The 27,754-nt window shown below is 40.2% G+C and overlaps 1 protein-coding gene across 3 annotated transcripts; it reads left to right on the forward strand.

The window, feature by feature from the left end:
* Nucleotides 1-179: 179 nt before the first annotated feature.
* LOC102236683 (cohesin subunit SA-2) lies at nucleotides 180-27,754 on the forward strand. 3 transcript variants are annotated; one of them, XM_023328416.1, is made up of 34 exons: nucleotides 180-260; nucleotides 2,308-2,437; nucleotides 2,827-2,908; nucleotides 3,003-3,146; nucleotides 3,247-3,343; nucleotides 3,447-3,523; nucleotides 3,669-3,873; nucleotides 5,702-5,853; nucleotides 8,508-8,581; nucleotides 8,671-8,794; nucleotides 8,940-9,038; nucleotides 9,195-9,274; nucleotides 10,243-10,350; nucleotides 10,463-10,574; nucleotides 10,653-10,770; nucleotides 10,865-10,968; nucleotides 11,736-11,828; nucleotides 11,932-12,021; nucleotides 12,931-13,134; nucleotides 13,886-13,956; nucleotides 14,047-14,134; nucleotides 15,017-15,097; nucleotides 15,185-15,277; nucleotides 15,370-15,544; nucleotides 15,633-15,772; nucleotides 15,872-15,973; nucleotides 16,115-16,263; nucleotides 19,114-19,242; nucleotides 19,464-19,690; nucleotides 19,779-20,007; nucleotides 21,454-21,561; nucleotides 21,668-21,797; nucleotides 23,811-23,888; nucleotides 25,616-27,754. In XM_023328416.1, the coding sequence occupies exons 2-34, from the start codon at nucleotides 2,394-2,396 to the stop codon at nucleotides 25,637-25,639; spliced, it is 3,831 nt and encodes a 1,276-aa protein (XP_023184184.1). In that variant the 5' UTR covers nucleotides 180-260; nucleotides 2,308-2,393; the 3' UTR covers nucleotides 25,640-27,754. The 3 variants fall into 3 exon arrangements, with proteins under 3 accessions (XP_023184184.1, XP_014328689.2, XP_014328690.1); XM_014473203.2 differs by having other exon boundaries at nucleotides 207-395; XM_014473204.2 differs by having other exon boundaries at nucleotides 207-395; nucleotides 21,671-21,797.

The following is a 27,754-nucleotide window of genomic DNA, read 5'->3' on the forward strand; positions in this document are numbered from 1 at the left end:
ACCAGTCTTACTGGTTTAAAATAGCTATAATCAGTTAAAAGCCTGTCTATATTCATTCTGTTCAATTGTGCGCTTTAAATTTTCCTGTCTGTGCAGGCCCCCGTTGAAATACGGGTGCAGTACCTATCGGTGGCCGCTAGATGTCAGGCCATCGGCTTTGTTGCTAAAGAGGTCGATGTGGCCGCTAGGTGGTAGCTCTGCACCAGGATTTCCTCCTCCTAGGTCGTCGAAACAACAAACCGAACTACGGAGCGAGCGGGGTGAGAGAACGTCCGAAACTGCCTCTGACCGCGACTTTTAAACTCTTTTTTAACAGATTAGTAGCGGGATTGGGCGAGAGACTGGTTAAGAATAATAAAAGTTACGATTGTGCCCCGACTACATTTTACAACAAGGTAAGTTAGCTGTAAAATGGCGGAGAGCTATGTGGAACTTAGTTGATTTGTATTTTGCTAGCCAGGCTAGCTGTGGAGGAGCACAGAGCGCGGATGTCTGCGTGAACCGAGTCGCTGCGCTAGCTCGCGGTACAGAGCTAATTTGGTCGCTAGCTGGCTAGCGGAGTTAATTTTCGGCACAACTGCTGAAATTACACAATTTGTAGCACAAAAGAGCGCTCTGTTGTTTTTACGTACACATTTACCCGCAATTTATTTGTAAACAAAGTGTTTGGTGCTTATGCAATACGGTACTGGAACTCCCGAGGCAAGATGGAGGACGCAAGGACGTGATGTTTTTTTTAGGTAAGGCTAGCGCTAGCTGTTAACATGGCTAACTAGCGGTACTTGTTATCCGCTTGTTAAATGCCGTTTAACTATTAATATGTGCTTACTTTGGGACACGTTTTATCTGTAAGTGTTATGTGGGAAAAGCGGACTTTATTCTCACGTTCAAATGGTTGATTAGCGTCATTGTGTATTGGCTAATTTTTTTTTTAGCTTAGGCTAGTACAGTAGAGCTTACGCTGTTTTGTTGTTATGATGTGGTCTTACAGACGTAGCGACCGAGTTTCTAGGTGAAAAATCTGCCGGAAATAATTCGTAAATGTTCGCCGCCTTGCTTGTTCGACAACAAGCAGCCAGTTTTTGCCGAGTCGTGCATGCTTAGTTCATCAGATCTCAACTAGCTGACGTCGAGGAAAAGACACCGAGATCCTCGGTTCCTTAGCTGGTGGCGCTAGCACCAGCGGCGCACCGGTGTCAATTTTGACAGGAGCCGACGAAGAGCGCAGCTGCGTCGGCGTGGTTGGAGAGAATTGAGACGGTGATTTTTTGAAATCGCTGTTAGCCTCCATTCACATAGACCTGGTTCAAGGCTTCGCCTCTCTCGACGTGATACTCTGTTGCTTCTCTGTTACAACTTTGTAAGCAGCGCAGCCCGATTTGGCGCCACTTTTTCAGTCTACACCCATAAAACCGTGTCGACTTGTCAGGTACGATCCCATCACGAGCGGGGAAACGCACGTAATCGTAACACCTGAAGAAATACTGTTTTGAGCTAAGTTGCTACCAAACGCATGTTTTCAATAGTTTGCCCTGCGCTTTTCTTTCTTTCTTTTTTTGGATGTTTACTCGTATTTTCTAAGGAACATATCTTGTTATAAGCGCCGCTTTGCGCGTGTAGAACATCGATATCTTCTGAGTTGATTCCAATCGGTTCATTAAATTGTTCAGATCCTGTTTATGTAATTTATATACCTCATGTAAGTTGCACTGGACCTTCTCCCAGAGCGGCAAATTGCACGGGTGGAGTTTGTTTGCGTTTCCCAGGACTGAACATTTTTGTCTCTCTTGGCGTTTTAATTCCAGCCCTTCATTGCAAAGGACGCGTTTGCATTTCTTTGCATTGTTAGGGAAAAAGAAAAAAAAATCAAAACACCCAAAAAGTTCTGCCTACTTTTCAAGGTGATATGTATGGATGTCTATTTCACAACCGTGCACTGCGGCCTGTTGATATTGAGCCTGCCCTTTCATTGGTTTACATATGTATGGGGCGGAATGGACAGCACCATATTTGGTCTTTGAGGATGAAACTCTCTGCTTGCCTGCATGACGTTATCCCTAAACCAAAAGAACCGAGGAAAGAGCAGCCAATAGGAGGACAGCAAGCGTGACAGTAGAGTTTGTGTCCGCCCCCTGTTACCATGTGAAACTTTTTTTTCCCCTCCTCTTTAAGAATTGGTTTCTCTCTACAGAGACCGATTAATGTTATCACATTATAGTTTTCTCTTAATTTGACGCTATTTATTGAAGTGTTTCTTAATATTGCTTAACTAGCTTTTTGAAGCTTTTTCTTTTGACTATTTTCTAGGTCACATGCAACCTCCCCCGTCTCACTTTTTGAGAATAATCTTGAGTCAGTTGTAAAGTTGACGTTAACCAGAAGATGTTACAGAAATGATAGCAGCACCAGAGATACAACCAGAGTTCGCCTACCCTCAGTAAGTAACTACTTTTTGTTTGTCATATATACACACAATTTGACTTGGGCTGGTGTATGATGCTCACTAAATAATAAGCATACACTACAGTTCCACTGTAGAATAGCAGCCATGTAGCCAAATGCAGTTTAAAGCTACATTCGGTTATCAGTGATGAATTGCAACAGTATGCACAGTTGCATACTAATGCACAGTATGCAACAGTGCATTAGCTTAGTTGCATACTGAGCTAATGCACAGTATGCAACTTTAGAAACAATTTAATTGGAAATTTGAAACTGCCTTTTTAAAACCTTGGTATGTCTTTGTAGTGGCGACTAGCCCAAACCTACAGGCAATGTTGAAGTTGATATAAATGTTTAATCTGTTACATTTTCTGCCTCTGCCAGGGACACAGATACCAGATTCTCCTCAGACACAGACTTCTCTGAGGATCCTGATGGAAGAAGTGGAACTACAGCTAAAGGAAAGGTATGGAAAGCACAGATTTTTCATTAGATATTAGCAAAAGTGTAGAGTTGTATTTGTAAACGTACCTCATTTTGGTGCTCTGTTCTTTCTGCAGGGTGGGAAGAAAGGGAAGAAGGCGGCAGGGGAGAAGGGCAAAGGTGGAAAGGGAGCAGGTCGCATAAATGGCCACCATCAGGAGAATGGCATGGAAAACATGATGCTGTTTGAGGTGGTGAAAGTGGGCAGGAGTGCAATGCAGGTAAAAAAAAACCCCTGATATGATAGTAGAACAATAATAGTTACTGTTTTCTGGCAGTATTTTAATGTTTTTAAATGTGTTTATTCCTCTTTATCCCCAGTCTGTTGTTGATGAGTGGATTGAGTCCTACAAACATGACAGAGATGTTGCATTGCTAGATCTCATCAATTTTTTCATCCAGTGCTCAGGATGTAAAGGTATTTAAGTTCAAAAGTCATTAAATGCCAAATATACGTTTCCTAAATTATTCCTCCCTTTGGCAGCGTAGTAAATGTGCTCTAACTAGTCTTTATCCATCAGGCGTGGTGAGTGGTGAAATGTTTCGCAATATGCAGAACTCTGAGATCATTCGACGAATGACAGAGGAATTCGATGAGGTAAAGCATCTCAGATATCATTACGATAGTTTTTTTCCCACTAATTTATACGTTGTTGTTTTTGTTGTTCCCCCCCAAGATGAGCAGAAAACCGATTTTCTTTTGTAGTTTTTAATTATGTTTGTTTTGCTGGTCTCCCTTGTAGGACAGCGGCGACTATCCTCTCACCATAGCCGGGCCCCAGTGGAAGAAGTTCAAAACAAGCTTTTGTGAATTCATTTCTGTGCTAGTGCGTCAGTGTCAATACAGTATCATCTATGATGAGTACATGATGGACACGGTCATCTCCCTCCTCACTGGACTATCAGATTCCCAAGTCCGAGCCTTCAGACACACCTCAACGCTGGCAGGTAAGTTTAAAAAAATATACACTTTCATTTTTTTAAAAATTGCAAGTAAGCTTGATTTTTGCTATGGTGAAATTAGTTTCTTCTAAAAGCCAAAGTGATGAAACGGAAGCAGAGATGCACCAGTCAGGCCTTTTCTGATTGATGCTATTTCAGGTTTAAAATAGTCTGGTCTCATGATTTTTGTTTCCTTTGTTTTAAAGACTGTTAATGCATGGAAAAAACAATGAGCTGCAGGTTCTTTGATGTAAAAAGCAGTTTGAAGTCCAGTTTCTGACTAAAAATAAAGCAAAATTTAGATCATCCCCATTAACACATTAATTCGTATGTCCCTAAGCCGATTTCTTTTTTTGTCATACCTTAAAAGTGCATCACAGTACATGCTGTTGGTTGATGTTTGTTTAACATCAACCAACTTTGCTTTGCTGGATTTAAAATGCAAAAAGAAAATTTAACTATTTTTGTTTTTAGCTAGTTTTATTATTACTCGAAATTCTAACAACGAAAATAAACATATTGACATTTCTGGTCATACCGAGAGAAATCTATTTGTGCACATAACATTAAAATATAGTTTAAGTGTATTGCTCGTCTTATGTTGACCTGATTATTGAAATGATTGAAACTGCAATACTTATCTAGCCATTGGAAAAAGGAAAAGAAAATTAAAGCAACAAGTTCCCTACATTTAGCTTTTTTGTTGTTTTGTTTTTTGTAGGAACTGATTTATTTACATTTTGCACCAAAGCTTTTGACAGTTTTCTGACCTCTGGTTTCTGTGAAGGTTTGACTTGTCAATATGGAGTAATAATTTTTACAATTTTGATTTTTTTAATTGAGAATAATATGAAAAACATATAAAATTAACATTCAGAATATTTTTTTTTCTCCCACTATTGGTCAACTCGTCTTTGCATCAAGAATAGGGAAGACATCTCATCTGGTGTGTGAAAGCAGGGATTTACTAATATTTAAAGCAGAGGCGTCTTAACATCAGTCACACAGACTGACGTGACCCTGCTGCAGCTGATTAAAATAAATTAACTCTTCTCATCATACCATCAAGTTCTGTTGGAGCCTGCTAATGACCCACTCATTCGATTCAGACTTGCAGAACCAAAGAGACGTTTAAAACATGTAGAACATGTTGTTGACCAACTGTTGGCACTACTGGTTTAACACAAACACAAAATAATTATGGAGTTCACATTCTGAACTTGCTTTAGGATCATTTTTAGCTGTTAGCACAGTTTAGCAACAAAAGCATTGGTATCTATATTTAAATGTATAGATTTCCCAAAAGTTAAACTTTTCTTCCTCTACAGACGACGACTAAAACTCATAAACACAACATGGAAGCACTGTTATAAAACACTCAGCCTTAATGCTATCTGCTGAAGTCCTCACTCTCGTAGCCTGAGTGAACTACAGAATTGACTCGACTAGTACAAATTACAACTTCCTTTTTGTCTTACACCTTTGTTATGTCTAACTTAATTTTTAAACGCATAACTGACATTGAAAATAGCTAACTTTTTAAATCACTTCTTTAAACTTCCACATACAAGAGTTGTCAGCACAACCTGGCGGAGCTTAAAGATGCCATTCTTGAGGTTCTCACTGATCCGAGCCAATCAAACTGAAAATTGGCCTAGTCCCGTCACCGGTTTTTTCTATATACATCTGTAAGTTGCTGTTCCTTTCATATACACAAGGTGTTTCATGGCTCACAGTTGGTGTTGTACAGAAAGAGTTTTGGTGTTTCTACAGCGATTCACACACATTGCTTTGCATCAACTTTTGTCTCTGTCATTTATGTCTTTCCTGACAGCTATGAAGCTGATGACCGCCCTGGTGAATGTAGCTCTAAACCTGAGCATTAACATGGACAACACCCAGCGCCAGTATGAAGCAGAGAGGAATAAAATAGTTGCTAAAAGAGCAAACGACAGGCTGGAGCTTCTCCTTCAAAAGCGTAAAGAGGTGAGCACCGCAGACTCACCAGATGTTTAGATGCAAATATAAGACCACATAATTAATAATATTAATAGTAGTTGTTGGTGAAGTAGCAATAGGTAAAACACTGTACAATAGAATAGTAAACAGTTTGTTTCAATGTTACTTCTTGTTGTTCGGGAAGTTTCGTTTTGCATGTATTTTGTGCTTGGGTTTCCTCCATTATAGGCATGGCAGACGTTACTTGCCCTGTCAGGCTAAACATCACTTGTTTGTTTATAAAATGTTTTGTAATACACCACTAACAGTGATGGTAAAGGTTGGTTAAACTAGGTTTATAGTTGACACACCGACCTAGGTGTGGATTGTAGCTGGTCACCTTTCATTCAAAATGGTCTATTTGGAAGGTGTTCGTCCAGAGCAGTTGTGCAAGTATGAAGGCTCTCTTTTCAGCAAATACTGCACCAACGTAAATGTAAAACAGAAAAGCCTTATCGCTCTCTCTGTTCCTGTACGCTCAGCATGAACCTCGAAAAGTGTGGCCACACAGCTAGGTTTATAGTTGAGATATTGAACTGGGTGCTTGGGCGCCAACGTACGTGTCAAGTATAAAAACCTCACCACTGGCTTTGCTCACGCACGCTCAACGAGAACTTTCAAAAGCGCATCCATATACCGGCCAAGTTATAGTCGCGCATTAGAGTTTCGCTTTGAGAGCTTGAGACTGAAGTGAACTCATACATCTTTCTGACCAAAGTATAATGAGTCTTGTTCTGGCTCTGTGGCTGCTTTTGCTATTTGGTCAAGTTAATACCGATGAGCCACACCATGAGCCAATTACAGACAGGTCTTTTTCATCCAGAGTATTTCTTTCAAATACTGCATTCACTTGGATAACCAATCATCACTAGAAAAGCAAAACATTACTAAACAGATTATTAGGATTTGGGAAAACACAAGACTTAATACAACAAATATTTAAGTATCGTCAATAATGCATCATTGCCTCGTCAAATTTCCTGTCAGCTTTTAACATTTTTACTCTAAACTCTGCGGTTCGCTGGTGGACTTCCTTAGCTCCCCTACCACCAGACTCAGCAAGTTTTCTGGGTGATTCCCTGTGTGATTCATTGAGTCACCCACCAGTGGGTCGGGGTATGAGATGCTAAACAATGCCGCATGCTAGCTGCTCTAATGCTACAAGCTAACGCTGCAACACTGATGTTTAACAGCAACTTTAGAAGGTCAGTAATACTCCTGCATCTGTCACAGTGAAGCAGTAAACCACCGGAAGGATACAAGCTAATCCTGTCTATGTACATATTAGCTTCACCGCGTTCTCCTATGGACAAATTAGCGTGACGCCTCAGTCGGCTACTAAATACTGAAGCAACAAGACAAACCAGTGAACCCTCCCTTCATTACCCCTCCATATGCTAATTTGGCTCATGATGACACCAGTTGTTGGTGGGGAAGAAAAAAAAAACCCAACATTGCAACCTACCCTGCTGCTGTAGTTGATAACGAAAGAAAATATTCAGCAACATTTCCAGAAAGACAAAAATGTGATGCATGATATATCGGCGCCAACATCTGTATCGACCGATACTAGTGATTTTAAAAAATATATCGGTATCAGTCTGATTGGAGAAACAAAATACTTCCCTAATATTTATTTCCAACTTTTTGTGGGAGAGTGGGGAGCTCGGTGGTCATGTAGTAGTAGTTTGATCATGTGATATTGTTGAAATGCAGTGCAGCGCTGCTATTGAAGGAGTGAATTTCCCTTGCTGTTAAGATGATCTCGTCCCCTGAAACTCTATATACTCATATAAGATGAATTTACTGTTATATTTTGCATCAATGTATTTTTTTATTTTGCAATTGGCATCATTCATGTTGAGTAGTTGTTGCAGCCCTAATGTGGAGCTGTAATTTGAGAGTAAGTGTGTGGGTGAATAATAAAGTGCGGTCGTGTACTACTCTTCTCCTAGCAATGTGTTAATACTAATGCAACTCTTTTCCCTCTTACTGCGGAAACTATAGATCAGCTCGTGAATCATGAGTTGAGTTTCACCAGTTAAACTTTATCACATTTCCTCTGACATTTGGTAATGGACGTTTGCTAGCCAGGCTGGAGGATCTTTTATGTTATTAATTTCCTGTTTGGAAACGTTTTTGGCCATGAAGTAGGCAGATTAGGAACAAAACTAATTCAGGAGTTCAACGTTTTGATTGGTTGTCCATCTCCGTTAGCGCTCTTCCAGCTCCTTAGTTGGTGCTGAAGTGCCTGTTTACCTTTGCAATCAGTTTAGAGGCATGAGCAAAAACAAATGCTACTGTTCTGATCAACCAGGGAGTGGAGCGTGATTCTATTTATAAAAGCCTGTTGCTGACTGGATGAAGTTTTTTTTTTTTTCCCCTCCCCCCAGATCAAAACTGTAACTCAGTCGGTGTTAGAGCTGAGCTGCTCTGCAGGGTTATTTAGCGTGCGATTCCAGTTTGTTATACAACAGCGTCCATACAACCAGGCACCCATCTGTTAGCTCAGTTTGCAGAGGTGTGACATTGCGAACCGTCACACATGGTTTGTTTCAATCCCTCCAGTTATCGTCGTTTAGGATTCCCATTTGGCTTGCTGTTGTTTACTTTTTTTAAAAAATTATTCTGTTTTATTTCAGCTCCAAGAAAATCAGGACGAAATCGAGAACATGATGAATGCAATTTTCAAAGGAGTGTTCGTTCATCGATATCGGTACGTCTATGAATAAAACTTTTTGTCGCAGAGAAGACAAACTCAAAATCTAGACATCCACTTTTCTGAACGGATTCTCGTGCCCACAGAGACTCGATAGCAGAAATCAGGGCCATCTGCATAGAGGAGATCGGTGTGTGGATGAAACTGTACAGCGATGCCTTCCTCAACGACAGCTATCTGAAGTACGTGGGATGGACGATGCATGATAAGGTACCGTTCTCTTCAGATTCATCTTTGCTGCTGTTATTGGTAAACTTGTCGACTGTAGGTTTAAATATGTTTTTCACGTGTGTATTTAAAAAAAAAAAAAAAAAAAAAGTTTGAATATCCCGCGCTGTTTCTGACTTGATTCCAGCAAGGGGAGGTACGTCTGAAGTGTCTGACAGCTCTGCAGGGCCTCTACCACAACAGAGAACTCAATGCAAGACTGGAGCTCTTCACCAGCCGCTTTAAGGTCAGCACCACCTGCTGGACGAATTTAAAACTGCAGTGATGATTTTAGTTTTCCTAAGAATGGGGAAAATAAAAACACAGCACATGTTGCTGTGTTTTTATTGTGATGAATGACTTATTAAACCAGATTTTTCTCTTTATTTTAATTTGTTTTTAGGATCGGATCGTCTCCATGACTCTTGATAAGGAATATGATGTTGCAGTACAAGCGATTAAACTGCTCACACTAGTCTTAAAGTAAGTCTGTTAGTTTTAACATGTAGGGATGGGCAGGCGTGAAATAAATCAATTGGTTTACATAAGTTTCAAACAAAAATTCTGTCATGTTATTTATTTTTTGTTATTTAAAACAGAAAAACATCAGTTATTCCTGCAGTTGTTTAAAAGTTACAATTATTATTGCACTTTGATTTGTTTTTATTTTGGTGTAAAGATTGAAGTAATATCAGAGAGTAAATACCAACAAAGATTATTAGTCATTTCCAAATTAGTATTGCTGAGAATATTTTTGTATTCTTGCTCTTTATTAATAATCACAGCAACCAGGCTTTGTTTTGATGCGTTTAATGAAGAGGGGAAAAATCAGATTTTTCAGTGTTTAACCTGTCTGAGTAAATCAAGGAAAGTTTTTACTGATTCTGATATCTGACCAATTAATTGATGCAATTCTGGGCCATCCACTCAAATGGCCTTAAAATGTCTTAAATTCAATCAAACAAAGTCACACAGGTCCTAAATTTGTCATGGCAGGACTATACCATCTTGTACATTCTGTTTATGTTTTTATTTATTTTCAAATTGTGGATCGTTTCTGTCAGGCAAAAGTTTGAGTCACACTCAGACATTATTGCGTTCTGTGGCTCGAGACGGCTTCCCTTTTTAGCTAGCCAGCTTGTTAGCGTTTTTGCGTCCATCGTGGATAAGTGTGAATTTATTTCTCAGTTGGCTGGACGAAGTTTGCACGTTTCTGTGGCGATGCAGAACGTCACCACAGAATGTTCTGCATCTCTGGCGCAGAATTCCATTCTTAACGGTCTTAAAAAGTCTTACATTTAAGTAGAAACCGTTCCACACATGGAAATAAAACTCCTGTCATGCTGGCATGTTGGTAAAAGGACTTAAAGTTGTGGAAAAAGTTTTTTAAAACTTGCAGCTTCGGGTAGCTGTGAGCTGTTTGGTAAAGCTGCTCGTGTTCGTCTCTGCAGTAGTACGGATGAGGTCTTGACGCCCGAGGACTGCGAGAGCGTCTACCACCTGGTCTACTCGGCACACAGGCCGGTTGCAGTCGCAGCTGGAGAATTCCTCTACAAGAAGTACGTCAGAACTTATTGAGCCATTGCTTGTTTTTCTGTATTTATGAAATATATATAAATAAAAACCAGATACGAGACTCTCGCTGCTGTTAACGAAGGATTTTCCTTGCAGATTGTTCAGTCAGCGAGAACCAGAGGAGGAGGGCGCCCCGAAAAGAAGAGGCCGGCAAAGCCCCAACGCCAACCTCATTAAGACCACTGTCTTTTTCTTCCTGGAGAGCGAGGTAAGCTTCTCACTTCCCGTTCTTTGGTCGCAGCACATTTATCCGCTTCGTGCGGGGCTGACTCTCTCCGTCCTTCAGCTCCATGAGCACGCGGCTTACCTGGTGGACTCCCTCTGGGAATGTGGTGCAGAGCTACTGAAAGACTGGGAGTGTATGATCAGCTTACTGCTGGACGACCCCATGCCAGGAGAGGAAGGTACGCCTCCTTTTCCTTCACAACGTCCTGCACTAAAAGCATTTATAAAGCAGAAATGTCGTCCAAAAGAAGCTGATTGTTTGTGTGTGTGTAGCTCTTACAGATAGACAAGAAACAGCTTTGATTGAAATCATGCTGTGCACTGTGCGTCAAGCTGCTGAATGCCATCCACCTGTTGGAAGAGGAACAGGCAAGAGGGTAGGAGGGATGCTTTCTTTCATATTCCTGACAATAGATTATGATTCTGTATTTTCTAGACATGAATACACATGTGTGAGAATAATAGCATGTGGAATATTTTTTTTCTGGACATTCTTTAATTTTTTGTAAGCTCTAAAACTTCCTTCATTTTTTGGACCATTCTTCCTTTTTTTTAACCTCCTTTTCTTCTTCCTTTTTCTGCCTTGATCTTTCTTTTTCCTATTTTACTGCCTTCTTTTTTTTCCTTCCTTCTCTTTTTACTTCACTTTTTGCTTGCCATTATTCCTTTGGCTTCCTACCTTCCTCTTTCCTTCTTTTTTTTACTTCTCTTTTTTTTTCATTTTTACCTTTGTTTTAACTTCCTTTTTGCCTTCCTTCCACTTTTACTCTCCCTTGATTTCCTTCCTTCTCCCTTTCTCAATTTTCTGCTCTTTCCTTCCCCTTTTGCCTTCCTTCAGTTTTTATTTTCCCTTGCCTTCCTTCTTTCCTTCCCCTTTTTTCAATTTTGCCCTCTTTCCTTCCCTCCATTTTCTGTCTTCTTCTCTTTTTCTTTCATATTTTTGTAAAGGTCCAGGAATGCTGCTAATCTCAGTCTATTAAAATGTGGCGAATGGACATAAAGAGTGGATCTTTGTACACTTTAAACATGTCACGCGTGCCGCCATCTTTAGTTGCTTTGACTTTCCATCCGAAGCTTTTACGGTTGTAGAAAAGCAAACCAGTGTCATGGACAGTCTTCTAACTAGTTTCCAACTCTTGATCAGGTAATGACGGCGAAAGAGAAGAAAACCCAGCTGGACGATCGGACACGAATAACAGAGCTCTTCGCCGTGGCTTTGCCGCCTCTACTGGCCAAGGTAACGCCGCATCCAACTTTTGTTTCTATCAAGAATGATTCCGACAAACGTTGCAAAAAATAATAACAATATCCTGGAATGTATCTCTACCCCCTCCTTGCAGTACGCTGTCGACGCAGAGAAGGTGACTAACTTGTTACAGCTGCCTCAGTACTTTGACCTGGAGATTTACACCACAGGACGTCTGGAGAAGGTAAGACGAAGGAGAATTATTTAGACTTTCTGGCTTATGTGACTTTAACAAAATGATGTCACAACATCAGCTTCATCAGCTGTACAAACATCAGCTTCATCAGCTGTACAACTTTAATGTGTTAATCTATGCACAAAAGATGAGATGATTAATCGGTGAGAACCAGAATGCAAATTTTTTTATGTCATGTATAAAAAAATATGTGGGAAAACAGGACACGTCTACCCTAAATGTAAGAAAAACAGATGTCAACAATATCCAACTTTTTTTTTCTAATTTAACTATGTTTGTAACCGTGTATTGTTTAATTTTTCTGCCAGTGTTTACAAAAAACATTTTATTCATCCCAGTTGTGCTTTTCTTAGTAATCTTTATCATGAGCTTCAAAATAAAAACTTTAGGTTCACCTCGAGACGCAACATTTTATTGGTATTTTACATCACTCCACTTTACTGCATTAAAATTCATCGGCAGCAAGTGTGTGGGAATCTCTCAGCTCTTCCTGCTGAATCGTTTCTCATCAGATTTCCCCGCAAAGGTCAAATTTAACCGTATTAGCCTGGAAGGGGAAAACGGACCAACCTGTTTATCAAAGCATTTGTATCTTTTTATTACTCCAAGAAAGACGCCCGGGCGGCTCCGCTTTACATGTATCGATCCCTTCCTTTTTAATAAAAACCCAACCTCCTCCGGGGCAGGTTTGTTTTCCAGGATAAACGATCACGCCGATGGTTTGGGACACTGAAAACACGCGGGCTCGTGTTATCTCACCGATCCAATAATCCTGCTTTGTACCGCCGGGCCCGAGGCGAATTGTTCCAGCTTCCCTCTTGTTATTGTTACTAATAGATTCTTCCTTCAGAAAATGCGGTTAGCGTCGGCTATTGATCTGTTTACCGCTCTCCTCAGCACCTGGAGGCCCTGCTGCGTCAGATCAAGGAAATAGTGGAGAAGCACACAGACACTGAAGTTTTGGAGTCGTGCTCCAAGACGTACCACGCCCTCTGCAACGAGGAGTTCACAATCTTCAACAGGGTAGACATCGCTCGCTCGCAGCTCCTGGACGAGCTGGTGGACAAGTTCAGCCGGCTACTGGAGGACTTTCTACAAGAGGTGGGAGCCGCATCTACCTGGCGGCGGTTTTTATCAGCATCTAGAGCTTTTGGAGTCAAACTTTCATTTTCATTTTGGGCCACATGCAGCTCATGAATGTTCTCAAACATATGGATTAAAAATCCATTAACAAACTGCTAAAATATTAATAAATGACATTTTTTCACATTGATCAGTTCCTCTAGAATTTTGAAATTGTTTCTGTGAATTTTATTTTAAAAAATTTCAATCAATCATTAATTTTTGTGGAGCTAAAATAGAAATATATTCAACAAATTTAGCACTTATGCATGTTGGTAGATGTCACTCCTTGTTACTCGCCGTATTGATGGCGGATGATAAGTTCACATTTAGTAAAACAGCAGCATTGTAGAAGTAATACTGCCGCCTGCAGATTGGAGTTGGCAGTCACTTAAACCCAATGTTTTTGATCATTTTTGCAGAAAATTTCCAATAATCTCACAATCATGCTTTTGCGTGAAGAAGTGCGGTAATGTGTTCATTTTGCACGAATTTCTGTTATCATGTATTGACGTAATTCGGCAGTATATAGTTAAAATGGCTTTGATTTGATTAAGAGACTAATATTTTAGCAAACAATTATCTGATTGCATTCTGGAGGTACAAGCTACGGCGGGCCAGATTTGATCCCCATGCCTCGAGTTTACACACGATTTAGTCCTTTTTTTTGTTTGTTTTTGTTCTTCTCTCTCTCTACATAGTTTAATTATAATAATAAATCTCTCTCCAGGGTGAAGATGCGGATGAAGATGATGCTTATCAGGTTTTGTCGACTCTAAAGAGGATCACCGCGTTTCACAAGTATGAACCCATCACCACATCGCTGTACCGATGCGACTTTCCTCCATCTTAGAGCATCGTTAACATACGGTGGTGTTTTATTTGTCGCAGTGCCCACGACCTGTCAGGGTGGGACCTCTTTACAAGCAACTTCAAGCTGCTCAACACGGGTATAGAGAATGGAGACATGCCTGAGCAGGTAATGAAACATCCACAGCCGCTTACAGCGTGTCTCAAAACTATTCACACTCCACTACATTTTTCCTGTTTTATCGAGCTGTAATGCATTTTTATGTGATGGTCCAACACAAAGCAGCGCATAATTGTGAAATGGTTTTCAAAAATGAAGCTAGTAAGACACAGTTAACCCAGGCGAGAAGGCAGGTAAACCAAGAAACTTGGTATAATTAGAGGCTCAAGTAATATATTGATAATGGCATAATGATGCAAGTTTGCCCTCTCGAAGACTAACAAACTTAACTTTGTAAACAACTCTTAACACTTGTTAAAATGGAAGACATTTTAAATGGAAGACCTTTAAAATGCCCAAAATAAAATAACTGAAAATGATAAATAAAAAGAAACAAAAACACACAACCGAAACCATAAATGAAAATGGATTGTAATGTCGCTGTAAACAAAATCTCCCTGTAAAAATATTAATCATCAGAATGAAAATGATCAACTCATTTTAATTTGTCGTGCGGCAGACTTAATGGAGGTTCAGTTTTCAGCAGGACAATGATCCTAATCATAGAGTCCGACCTAAAGCTAACTCATATTTTCAAGTGGCACAGTCAAAGTCCAGGTATAAATCCAACTGAGCATGTGTGGTAGGCCTTGAAAACTAAGGCACCAGAACGCTCTTCATCTGATCTGACTTCACTTGAGCTCTTTTGAAAAGGATGAGTCTGTAGATTCTCAAAGATAATTCTGCTGACGTACCTTGAAGTTTGTGCTCTTGTAGCAAAATGTGAAAAGATTTAAGAGTTATTAATACTTTTACAAGGTGCTACGGAGTCTAAATACAATATTATTGATCATCTTTGTCTTTTATTGCCTCTTTTGTTCTCCTGAGCAGATAGTCATCCATTCGCTGCAGTGCACCCACTATGTCATTCTGTGGCAGCTGGCTAAGTTGTCCGAGGGCAGTTCCAGAAAGGTGAGGACTTTCCGTCTCTGTTTTGAAGTTAAATTGAGGAAAAACATGTTGAACATCTTTAATGAAGTGGGTCTATTTTGCTGTCAGGATGACATGGTCAACCTGAGGAAGCAGATGAGGGCTTTCTGTATGATGTGCCAGCGCTACCTCACCAACGTCAACACGGCCGTCAAAGAACAGGTGACTCGGGGCGGGAGGAAAACCTGCAACATAAACTCCGCTCGACTTGTAGATGTTCTTGTGCGTAACATTTTCTCATCCTGCTCCAACAGGCGTTCACCATCCTGTGTGACCTTCTGCTCATCTTCAGCCATCAGATGGTCTCGGGAGGCAGGGAACACCTGGAGCCTTTGGTTTATTCGCCAGAGGACTCCTTACAGTCGGAACTGCTGTCTTTCATCCTGAACCACGTCTTCATCGACCAGGACGACGACACGAACAGCACAGGTACGAATTAAGATCCGAGTTTCTAGATCACCTGCAGCTGCCGCGGTGAACTCCTCACCTATGATCTTCTGGTGTTTTTTGCTTTTAGATGGCCAGCAGGACGACGAGGCGGTAAAGATCGAAGCTCTGCATAAGAGGAGGAACCTCCTGGCTGCCTATTGTAAGCTCATCATCTACTGTGTGGTAGAAATGAGGACCGGAGCGGACATCTTCAAGCAGTACATGAGAGTGAGTTTTACTTTGTTCTTCATCGTAATAGTAATAATAATAATGGGAATTTGCAAGAACAAAAGCTGAATCAGTGGTGTTTTGTTTTCTGTTTCTCAGTATTACAACGATTATGGTGACATCATCAAGGAGACCATGAGTAAGACTCGACAAATTGATAAGATCCAGTGTGCCAAGACGTTGATTCTTAGTCTGCAGCAGGTCGGTGAACAAGCTCGGTTTGGCTCGGCAATTGTTATTAAACCAATTCAAAACGTTTAGTCATTTTTTCTAATTTTCAGTGTTTTATCTAACGTTTGGACATTTTCAATGTTTGTTTGCTTGTGTGTACTCTGGCTGCAGCTGTTTAACGAAATGCTGTCTGAACTGGGTCACGGGTTCGACCGCTCCTCCTCCTCGTTCTGCGGGATCAAAGAGTTGGCGCGCCGGTTCTCCCTGACCTTCGGCCTCGACCAAGTGAAAACCCGAGACGCCATCGCCATGCTCCACAAGTAAGGCGTCGTTCTGTCCTTGCTGCTTCGCTCTTGTTGATTCTGTATGTGAAAGTTCAACAAATGTCGCCTTCTGCTGTGTTACCTTTTGCAATGCAGGTTTTCTTCTTTTCTTTTTTTGAGTTATTATACTCTAGTTCAGTGTTTCCCAACCCTGGTCCTCCAGGCATACTGCCCTGCATGTTTTAGATCAGTGGTGCCCAAAGTCGGTCCTCAAGGGCCGGCATCCTGCATGTTTTAGTTCCCTCCCTGGTTTAACGCAGCTGGATCCAATGATGGCTCATCAGAAGACCTAAGGAGAACATTGACATGCTGAAAAGGTTGTTACTACCACCAGGGAGAGAACTAAATCCTGCAGGAGGCCTCGAGGACTGACTTTGGGCACCCCTGATTTAGGTGTTTCTCTGCTTCAAGCACACATGATTTCAATTGATGGCTGACTAACAGGCTGTTACTGAACTGCAAATGTCTGAATCAGGTGTCTTAAATCAGGGAAGCATCTGAAACTTGCTGGGCAGTGCGCCTTGAGGACCAGGGTTGGGAAACGCCACACTAGTTGATGATTAATCGATAACTAACAATTTAGTTGTTAATGTTTTCAGTAATTAATCGCAATTCCTAAATTAGTTGATGATTATTTCAATAATTTATCACTGTAACGGCAAGAAACTTTAGTTTTAATGGAGATGTCTGTGACGAATTGAATAAATAAAACACAAACGTCCAGATCATCATGGAAGTGTCCACGCATTTTCACTATCATTGGTTTTTATGGGACAAATATGTTTGTTGTTTAAGTCAATTCTAAAGCATTTTTTTTTTTACTATAAAACAATTTTAGTTTTGCACATAGTGTTTTGTAAAAACAATATTCTGTTGAATCATATTGGACCACATTAGACTGTGAAACAGAAAAACAGTAAATGGTGAACTCTAGCTATTGATTTGTTCGTTTTTTTTTTTTGTTTTTGTGTTGTTTTTTTGTTGTTTTTTTCAGTCATATCATAATTACGTACCTTTTAGGTCAATAAACATGATTTAAATTGAATTCAGAAAAATAAAACGGAATTCGGAAAATAATGAAAGAAATTTCATTGGGTCTTGCATCCATCAATTTGCCTCACGTTCCATTCGTCTTTGATTTCTTTGGTTTTTACAGATCCCACATTTGAATCTGTAGAAATATCTAGAAATATCTATTATGAATTCATAGTTAACTTGGAAAGGGGGTGGGGGGAAGAAAATCTGAGCCTCAAGCAGTTTGACATTTTGACTTGAAACACACATAGGAATCTTGTCTTGTACGATAGTCTGTTGTTGGGTTAGCAGTGTGCTCAGAATCAGAAAAGGGTTTCCTACACCTTGTCTTTTGCTGTGGATTATTTAGCTTCTCAGTGTAACATTCAGGCCAACACTCAAAGGAAATCCCAGCAACTAGTAGAATGCAGTCCAGTACATAACAAAATTCATTTTACAATGTAATAGGACAGCTGAGCCCTATAAAGTGGAATCACGGTAATCCGAACCAAAGTGATAAATGCCCAGACCTCTTCAATAAATATAGAATTACAGGGAGTTGGAGTTTATAAACAAAGAGTATAAAAAGGAGATTATTCTTTGCAGGAATGCTCGGCTTAAAATACTTTGGTTTTAAGCGGCTTGTAAACGTGTCTAAAATATGAGCGGTTCTGAGCACCGCTAGCTGGGAATCCACGTCTGGTTTATTAAGCTCCCTATAAAGTATTGGAGACGTTTGTGTCGTGTAAAACCGAGGCTGACTTTTCAAATGCACTTTTCAAAAACAGTCTGGTCTTTATAGTGAAGGATGAACTGTGTGTTTTATTTATTCCAACAGAATTTATCATTGAAGGTTCGCATAAAAAGAACCAGACCTTTTTATGGGGACTGCAACTAATGATTATTTTGTAATAAATTATTCTATGGCTTATTCTTGCGATTAGTTGATGAATCAGAAAAAATAATTTTTTGGCTCATTCTGCAGCTTTATTTTTATTTGAGACTTTTTATTTTTATTTTTTTTACAACAGTTTAGAAATGCATTAAACTATGCAAATAATTCAAATACTTTTTTAAATAAAAAAATACAAATTTTATTGCCTACAATGCAATAACATAACATTCCTTTATTGTACTCAAAGGATGCATCTGCAGCTAAAGAAATTTAGTCATCTAATATTTATTTGATTAAAAATTAAACAGCAAAAGGAGCCTAATGGGATTTTTATTATCTATTTATTTATTTTTTTCAGATTTTGAACACATAAAAGCTAAAACTATGTCATTTAAGGAAGTCTGGGTATATCATGTTTTCAGAAAGTTATTTGTAATTTTTTTTAATTATTATTTCTATATTTTGTTTCTGTATAGTTTCAGTGTAATCACTGTTGAGGGTGGTGTTCCTTCAGCAAGTGGCCGTTTTTAGAGTCTGTGTACTCCAGTTAATGATTAATCAATTACTAAATTAGTTGGCAATTATTTCAACAATCGATTAATCACGATTAATTGTTTCAGCCCAACTTACTTACTTCTCTGAGGGTGTTTGTTCTTTCAGCAAATAGCCATTTTTAGTCTGTTTACTCCAGTTAATGATCACTTGACTAAATGAGTTGACTAGCATTTCAGTAGTCGAGTAAGCACTTTTAATTTGAGTTATTTTAATGTAATTTCTAGATGTTTATAAAATTTTAGCCGTGAGTATCTTCACTTAAGTGAAAAGCAATGTTTTTAGTGATACCGTTTTTTTTTATTTTTTATATAAGAGCAGTTGTTTTTATCATATTTCTTGCTCACAGCGTTGTATTTTCCCTCTCCCTGCGTTTTGTTTTCCAGGGACGGTATAGAGTTTGCGTTCAAGGAGCCCAGTCCTCAGGGAGAGGGAGGCCCTCCCCTCAACTTGGCCTTCTTAGACATCCTCAGCGAGTTCTCCTCCAAGCTGATGAGACAAGACAAAAGGACTGTGTAAGAGTTCGCTGCTTGTTTTCCCGCTGAACGTCGGGCTGCTGCTGCTGCTGCTGCGTTCCAGATCTGCAGCTCTAGATACGGAGCGCAGCAGATGTCTTTGACAAACAGAGCAACTGGCGTTCTGCTGCCCCAGTTGGTGGAACCTGCACCTGGTCTTGTGTGTCAAGTTGGTCGCTCTCAACGCGTCTGACATGCCCTTCCTGTTTTCCCCCCGTCAGCCACATGTACCTGGAGCGCTTCATGACGTTCCAGATGGCTCTGCAGCGAGAGGACTGCTGGCTTCCGCTGATCTCCTACAGGAATTCGCTGCAGGCGGGCGGCGACGACGACACCATGTCTGTGATGAGCGGCTACTCCAGCCGGGGCTCCTCGGTCCGCTCCAAGAAGGTGAAGCCCCCGGCGGCGACGGCCGGAACGTCGGCGGCAAAGAGGAAGCTGCCGGAAGGTTTGAGAATGCCAACTTTTATCGATTAGCGTTCGCTGACCTCTAAATGTTGACCGGGGTCGAGCATGTGGCGGTTTTCTCGTTCCAGAGGAGAGCAGCAGCGGCGACGTCTGGCAGCAGAGCATTCAGACCCCCGTCATGTTGCCTTCCCCTCATCTCACCTCCACTGCCATGCGGGACCCCAAGAGGGGGCGGGATGACAGCTACATGGGGGTCTACGCGCTCCCCCATGAGCAGCAGCCACCGCCCCACCCTCACCCGCACCAACAGCACCATCCGCAGACGCCTCAGCACCACCAGACTCCCATGGATTACAAGTACACACCCCTCACTTCCTTCACCTCCCACTGCTGGTTCGCTTTCAGTTTCACGCGTCGTCCTGCGATCGCTGTCCCACATGGGAGGAGTCGCTCTGAGTTTGGAAAATATAAACCATTATGACGTTATGCAAAGTATGTATCAGGGTGGAAAAGTATGGATGTGATGGTTTCCTGCTCTGGATAGGGATAGGGAAGAAGGAAAATTCTACTTTGTCGCCTTCTTTTCTCTCATTCTCTCCCTGTCTCCTTTTTTCCTTCTGTCTTTCCTGCCTGTTTTTCCTTTCTTTCTATTCTTCCTTTCTTGTCTCGTTTCTTCTTTCCACTTCCTTCCTTCCTTTTAGCTCTCTTCCTAGTCTCTTCCTTTCTTTTTCTCTTTCTTTTTTTCTTCCTTCCTTCCACTTCCTTTTCCTCCACAACATTTTCAGGTTCCATGTTTTAAGCCTGCTCAGTGTGAAAAAGTCTCACATGAATTTGAAGTAAAGTTGCAAATCTGAATCTAGGAAAGATCAAATAAAAACAGACCCCCGACTATAGTGGGACAGAGCTCAACGTAGGATCAGACGTTCTCAGACACTTTTAACAAATCTATAATCCTGTGCCACTTGGGTGCATTTCATCGAATCAGTGGAAACTAAAAATCCCCCTGGGTGTGGGAAAATGAATAAACCTGTCAAAGGTAATGCAATTTTTCTAAATACAGTTAAGAAAATTAGTCCACCTAAATCTCTTATTAGATTCCTGATCCACGCCTTCTTCCAGCCGACTTTAAGTATTTATTTACTCGTGTACTTCTGTTCCTTCTAAAATCACAGAGTTAAAGGTTATTCCTGCAGTCAAACTGTCAGAAGTTTCCGTGGCTTGACGCTGTCTAAACAGGGTTGATAACAGATAATGGTCTGTAATGTAAAAGGCTCAGGCAGAGGTCGGGGGGTGATGGGAGGAGGGAGTAGTCTGATCTGTGCTGTTGCTTCCAGTTCAAATAAAAGACTCTGTCCCAAATGTTCAGCCACAAACATCACCTTTCAGCAGCGGTTTGTTTGTGCTCACCAAAAAAAATAAATAAATTCACCATATCCACAGTGCAGAAACCCAACCCTTCAATACCGCAAGTTTTCCTTATTAATTCACCCAGGCTTGCGTCCAGGGCAGCGATTCAGTTTGGTGGTTCGCTCGCTGGCCGAGCGGACGGAGCCAGGATGCATTAGGACTCTGCTCAGTCATTCCCCGTCCGCGCTTTTTAATTCAGAGGCCAAAACCGGTCGCAAAACTGTTTGCACTCCGCCGCCTGCCAAGCGGCTGGCCCCCGCTCTGCTTATTTATTTGCCTTGAACGCCTCGCGGGCGCACGGCCAACGGGAAATTGAAGCCGCGCCTGACACATTTAGTGCCATCTCCAGTTAAAGCGCCAGAGGTAGGAGGAACTCATCCGCCCTTGTGCGTCCAGTTCCCAGGTGACGTGGATGCTGGCCCAGAGGCAGCAGGAAGAGGCGCGCCAGCAGCAAGAGAGAGCCATGAACTACGTGAAGCTCAGGACCAATCTGCAGCACGCCATGTAAGACCCCCCCCCGAAGGCCAGCTGCTGGGCGGAAAGGCGCAGGTCGCCGCTGTGGTTTGCTAACCACGTGACTTTTTTTCCCTTCTTTTCTTTTTTTGTCCAGCAGTCGGCGCGGCACCGGGCTCATGGAGGAGGATGAAGAGCCCATCGTGGAGGACGTGATGATGTCATCGGAGGGGCGGATGGACGACCTCAACGAAGGCATGGACTTTGACACCATGGACATCGATCTGGTAAGACGCAAGGAAAGAGTTGCTGACAGTTTAGAAATAAACTGAACTTGAGAGATTTATTTTTACGATTATTTTTTCACACATTGCTGCTTTCTAGTAGCATTTGTTTTTTTTTTAAATTCCCTTCAGTAAGTGACCCGAATCTGTATTAGACTTTTATTCAAAGAAATTCCATGAGAAAATATCTGACTTTTAGCCTGATTGGTGATCCATGAATGCACCACACTAACTTGAAGGAAGAAGACTGAAAGCCGTTTTCAGTATCAGTGAGATACAGGAAGCAGAGACAAACTTTATAAAAGTTTAAATGGGTTTTCTGTTCAGAATTACCACAGGTTTCCCCTGTTGTGCAAGAGAGCGAGACTTTCTGCAGATGACAGGAAGGTTAAAGGCGAGTACAGCAAAGCTGTGCTGTCTTTGGACCAGGACTGGAGGATATGGCTTAAAAAAAAAGTCAGATTTTTATTTCTTTTTCACACCAGATGTGATTTAGATGTTTTTTTTTGTTTTCTAAAAAAAAAAAAAATTACAAATGAGAGAGAACATGTCTTCACAAAGGAGCCTTTATTTCAATTGTCCCTCCTGTGAGTTGTAGCAGAGAATGAAAGCCAGACTACAGTATTTCTTTTTAATTGTGAGGAAAAAGTTGTTTTCAGGAGAAAAAGAAAGTTCATTTGATTACATTTTTTTTGGTACTTCATTCTTCTAACATTGTGACTTTATTCTCCTGTTACTACAGCTATAACATTATGACTTTATTTTTTATTAAAATAAGAAAAATCTTAGTCCAATTTGTATTTTGTCATAGACTTGATCTGATTTCCAAGTCCAAATAATGACGATTTTTTTCAAGCTGTAAAAATCGTTTGTCAAACAAGATGGCCGCCCTGGGTGTTCTGACATAACTCTGAACTGTGGAAACCCAAGGAGTTTGTTGCTTGGGAGGGGGAGAAAACCCAGATTTTCCTAAAATTAAACCAAAACTTTAATTTATCAATTTATCGCTCAGCTCTAATTTGAACTGTTTAGTCTGCAAAATGTTTGGCAGGAAAGCTTTAGAAAACATTTTTATATCCTCCTGCACTATATTTCTTCAGGACAAATGAGGCAAAAGCAGCACAGAGATCAAAAATGAGCCATAAAAGTCTGACCACTGCGGCTCCAATCATAAATGTTGAGGAAACCACCTCGACGTTGCTTCGTTGGAGCCAGTACTTGAATGCACCGACACCAGACTCAGCTGAACACAGATGTAGTTAGTCTATGAAAAGAAGTGCAAATTCTTAAAAGCAAGAACTTTTAATCATCCACTTTTTCTTGGTTGGTCTATTGAGAAACTTTAAAAGTAAAAAAAAAAACCCATAAAATATTTCTGAACATTTCTGGAGATTAAACCATTTTAGCACCAAGCTGCTGTCATGTTTTTCAAATTATTATTATTTTTTTCTTTGCTGATATTGAACTTCAAACCTCAGCCACAAATGGCTTCTTGAACTTTTGTTGTTGTTGCTGCCACCTACTGGCACGTCAGAGATCCTCGGAAACGGTGAAAAAAATTGCATAAAAAATATTCCTAGCGTGTTAAAACCTGACAACATTTGTCCTTTCTTCATTTCCATCAGCTCCTCTGATGGAAATGTTTTTGTTCGGTGTACCGACTGCAACATTTTCCAACAGAAACCCCTTCAAGAAGCAGCTGACTTGTAGAGAAGCACTGATTTATGTTGTGTGCTGGCAGTAGCAGCTGTTGGTACAACATTAAGATTGATAGCAGAGCCACAGAGAGCATGCAGATTTACTTTAAAACCCACATCTAAGTTTCACCCTGCGTAAATATTTCTGTTTGCTGGGAAGAGCTGCATCAAGCGGTAAGTGCATTCCAGCTCCAAATATTGTCTAAATTGATTCTGAAACATTTTTTCCTCATGAGTAAGGAGGTTTGACGCAGAGCTCGCCTTGATTCTCCCCTCCCTCCCCACCTCTCTCTAAAACTCGACGTTTCTCCTCTTTCAGCCGCCGTCTAAGAACCGCCGCGAGAGGTCTGAGCTCAAGCCGGACTACTTTGACCCCGCTTCTATCATGGATGAATCGGTAAACTTTTAAGAGTTCCCCCCCAGACCCCCACTCCCATCCTCTCTAGACTGTGTTTTATTTATCGCTTGGCAAACAAATCCCAGTATTTTCATTATGCGAAGCTGAAATTAGTGGCTTGTAAACGAGAAGTTTGATTGGCCATCGTCCAGCGGAGTGGAGTCGTTTTTTTTGGCCACACTCCCGGCGCTGAGCGATGTCTTCTGAAACCTTCGGAAAGGTTCATTTGACCAGCTGGTGGCCAAGTGCAACATTATTGGGCGTCTCGGTGCTGCGATTAATGCTAGTGCAAACAACCGACAGACTGCAATTCTCCTTTTAGCTGGCAGAAAGGGAACATGGGGACTTAATGTAGAGGGTTTTTTTTGTTAGTTTAATCTAAAACTGAATCTTTAAAATCACATCAGCAAATAAGTTCTCTTTGCTTCAGTTTTTCCTTCTGTTGTGGCTGCAAAAAAAAAAAAGGCGGGGGTGTGGAGGAGGTTATATTTTATTTTTTTTAAGCACAAATTGAACGTAATCAGTTTAGAGGGACACAAAAGAGAAAGAAACAAACTGTAACTATGACAAACTTTTTGCCAGTTGCAGTCGTGAAAACGTTAACGGTATCGTTCCTCTAAAGTCATTACGTCTTTTTTTTGTGTAGTTTTGGGTTTTCAAAAACAAACAGCGGGAGCCGGATTTAACCCTAGAAGAACTCTGACAACTCTACTAGTCTGTTCAGTCAGAAAGTCGCATCTAACCGTGTGTTTGCAACTAGTTTTTTTTTTCTTTTGCTTATTTTGTGGCAGAGCTGTTGACTATGTAGTGCCTAGCAAAAGTTTGTTTCATGCTACAAACTTCATTGTGTTTTATCAGGGCTCTATGTGACTTACAAACATAAAGTAGAGCATCACAAGGATGCCTGGTTTTCAAAATGTATTTACCAACATTTGATGATGCTAACATGCTTTGATATTTTACTCTGATGGCTCAAAATAAAAATCCAAGAAGTGGAGTTTCGGAAGCAACCAAACTAGAGACTTTTGTGACAGAGAGGCTCTTTAGAATTGATGGGAAGAAGATAAATCCAGGTTGCTGGATAGAGGCAGAAGTTGCTCCTGTTCACACTATTGCACAGTCTAATTTTTTAAATAGTTTTTATTTCTCTCTTACTCATGTTATAGTTTTCGTCATATCTCCCATTAAATTTGTGTCAGATTTTGTGCATCTTAAAAAACCTCCGACTGTTTGTATCCTACCTTTTTAAAGTCTGTTAAAATGGCCTAGTTAAAGTTCAGGCTGCAACCAAATTGAGAATCCATGGTGTGGTTTAAAAAAAAAAAAAAAGAAGAAAAAAGTACCATTCACACGCTCTCCAGCTCCAATGAAGAACAACCCTGAGAATCCTCTTAATAAGACCAGTCTTCAGTCAGAGGCTTCTTCAGAGTCGCCGTAAGGCGGACTGCTACAGGGGAGATAGTTCCTGCCTACAGTTTTCAGCATCTACAACAACAATTTGAAGCGAAGTTCCAACATTTGATATGAAAGTGTTTTTATAATGAATTTGATTTATTTTGGAAAGAAAAATGGAACATTTGCTTCCTCTTCCTTCTAATTATAATCTCCTTTGAGTTGGTATGTCACATAAAACACAATCGCTTTTGTGGTTGCAACAATATAGTTTAAAAAAAAACCCCAACAACATCTGGAAAGAAATAACCCTTGTGTGTATGTGTTTCTCCTAGGTCCTCGGGGTGTCCATGTTTTAAGCTAAACTCCAGAGGATTCTGACGCTGGGATTGCAGAAGAGACGCTTTGTATTTAAAGAGAATTATTAGATGCGAAAACAGAAGTGTTTTCTGTAAGAAAAAATAAAATAAAAATAACGGAGAAAAAAAAAAAGAGAAACAAAACAAAACACACACACACACACAAAAAAAAGAAAAAAAAAATACAAACACATTCTGGCTTGTACTCCACGTGGACCAATGACAACCCACACTCAGTGTTGCTTGCTCAGAGAGGACTTTGTTTCAGAAACTTTTACTTTTATAATCTTGGGTGAGCTCTTCCTGTTCGAAGCTAGTGTTAAACAGGCCACTTCCAAAACTTAGTAGAAAGCAAGACGTGTATGAAGAGAAAAAAAAAAAAAATCAATAGCTTTTCTTCTTCCTCCTTTGTTTCTTTTCTTTTCTTTTTTAAACATGGGGATGAATTGGTGTGTTTTTAACTTAAGAAACCTTTTTTTTTTTTTTTTTTTTTTTTTTTGTAATGTCTAACCCTTTTTACAATTGTAGTAAGTTACCAGGTGTGAAGTAGTAATTTATAAACAGACTGTAGTAGCTTGCTTGTACTGTGTTAGCCAAGTGGATGGAGGTCCTTCTGTTTGTGCTTTTCTTCCTCTCCCCCCCCCCTCCGCTTTTTGTTTATAAGTTTATTTTCCTCTATCTCTTCAGTTTTTGTTTTTTCCCCTCTCCCCGTTGTTGGGTCTGAGTTGAGGTCCTGATAACCACTGGTGGTTAAAGATGTCGAGATGCCGCGTAGAATCAGTTCAGATCCCTTTCATGCTGTGAAGATTCCCGGACTCCCGAGTTCCAGACTCCCTGTTAAACAATCAGAGGTTTTGCTCGCTCCTTATTAGGAAAATGGAAAAATCTGCCCTCCCCTCTTGAAGAAAGAGTAGTGTCGCTGTGGAAGGTAGCTCAAAGAAAACACCCCCGCCCCGAACCTCTTTGTTTTTGTTTTTTTTCTTAACTAAATTCTCACAGCATAATGTTTAAAATGGGTATCTCCGCATTTTAAATAAAAGTTATATATGAATCGGTGCTGATTTTATATATGTGCTTTTTGTTTTTGTTCTTTTTTTTCCAAATCTTAAGCCCGAAAGTTTGAGAAATGTATAAGTAAAACTTTAAAAAAACAAAACAAAAAAAAAAAAACGAAAAGAAAGCATGTGAAGCCATGCGTCGAGGAAGATTTTTAAATTTGTATTTTTAAGTTCCTATATATTTTTTTCCTTTCTTCTTTGTCTTGATACCGTCTTTGAATTTCTACCTTTTTTCCTACGTGTAAATTAGTTTGGATATAACTAATGAAAAAGAACTTGTGAAATTGAGCTTTTAAGGTTTTTTCTCAGCATTGAAAAGAGTCCTGTCACAAATGATGATGATAATAATAATAATGGAGAAAAAAAAAAAAAAAGATGCTTCTAGATTTCAAACGTCTCAACCTGTAAGGCGGTCACTCAGACAGTACTGAACTCCGACGTTATTCAGCAGCGCTGTGGCAGCTAGACAAAAAGCTTAGATTTTGACATATATTTGTCAACACGAGTTTCAATGAAATGTTTTGTCTACTGAGGTCGTTTATTTTATAGTCATTCCATGCTTAAGCCTTAAAAAAAAAACACAAAAAAAAACAAACACATGCTCATGGAGGTCACCTTCCCTCACAGTAATCTTCCATGTCTGAGGTGGATAAATTGGCTTTTAGAACATGAACTATGAGGTGGTCGGATGTAATGTGATAAAGTAGATAAACGGCCTATACGTGTTTTTGCCTAATTATTTTATGTAAGTAAAAAACAAAACTCTTTTAAGGAAACAAAAAAAAAAAAGTACTGTTTATTGTTTGTTACTTACCACTACATCGGTATAAATCCTTATTAGATCATGTGTACATATACAAAATTTAATTTCTCTCCTTGCTTTTTGGACATTTCCGTTTTATTCTCCTGCACTCTTGCCTACAGTCTCGAGTTATCGTCTATTATCCCATCCTCCTTTTCAGTCACTCTTGTTTTTTTTTTTTTTTTTGTTTGTTTTTTTTTTTCTGATTTGTACTTGTCTGGAGACAGTAACTTTTGAATAAAAATCAACACATTT

The sequence above is a fragment of the Xiphophorus maculatus genome, chromosome 23 (assembly GCF_002775205.1).
Source record: "Xiphophorus maculatus strain JP 163 A chromosome 23, X_maculatus-5.0-male, whole genome shotgun sequence".
Taxonomy (NCBI): domain Eukaryota; kingdom Metazoa; phylum Chordata; class Actinopteri; order Cyprinodontiformes; family Poeciliidae; genus Xiphophorus; species Xiphophorus maculatus.

Coding starts and splice junctions, on each gene's coding strand:
- LOC102236683 (XM_023328416.1), top strand. CDS start 2,394: ATGATAGCAGCACCAGAGATACAACCAGAGTTCGCCTACCCTCA. Junction 15,545..15,632: donor CGACGACACGAACAGCACAG/GTACGAATTAAG, acceptor TTTTGCTTTTAG/ATGGCCAGCAGGACGACGAG. Junction 19,691..19,778: donor AAAGAGGAAGCTGCCGGAAG/GTTTGAGAATGC, acceptor TTCTCGTTCCAG/AGGAGAGCAGCAGCGGCGAC.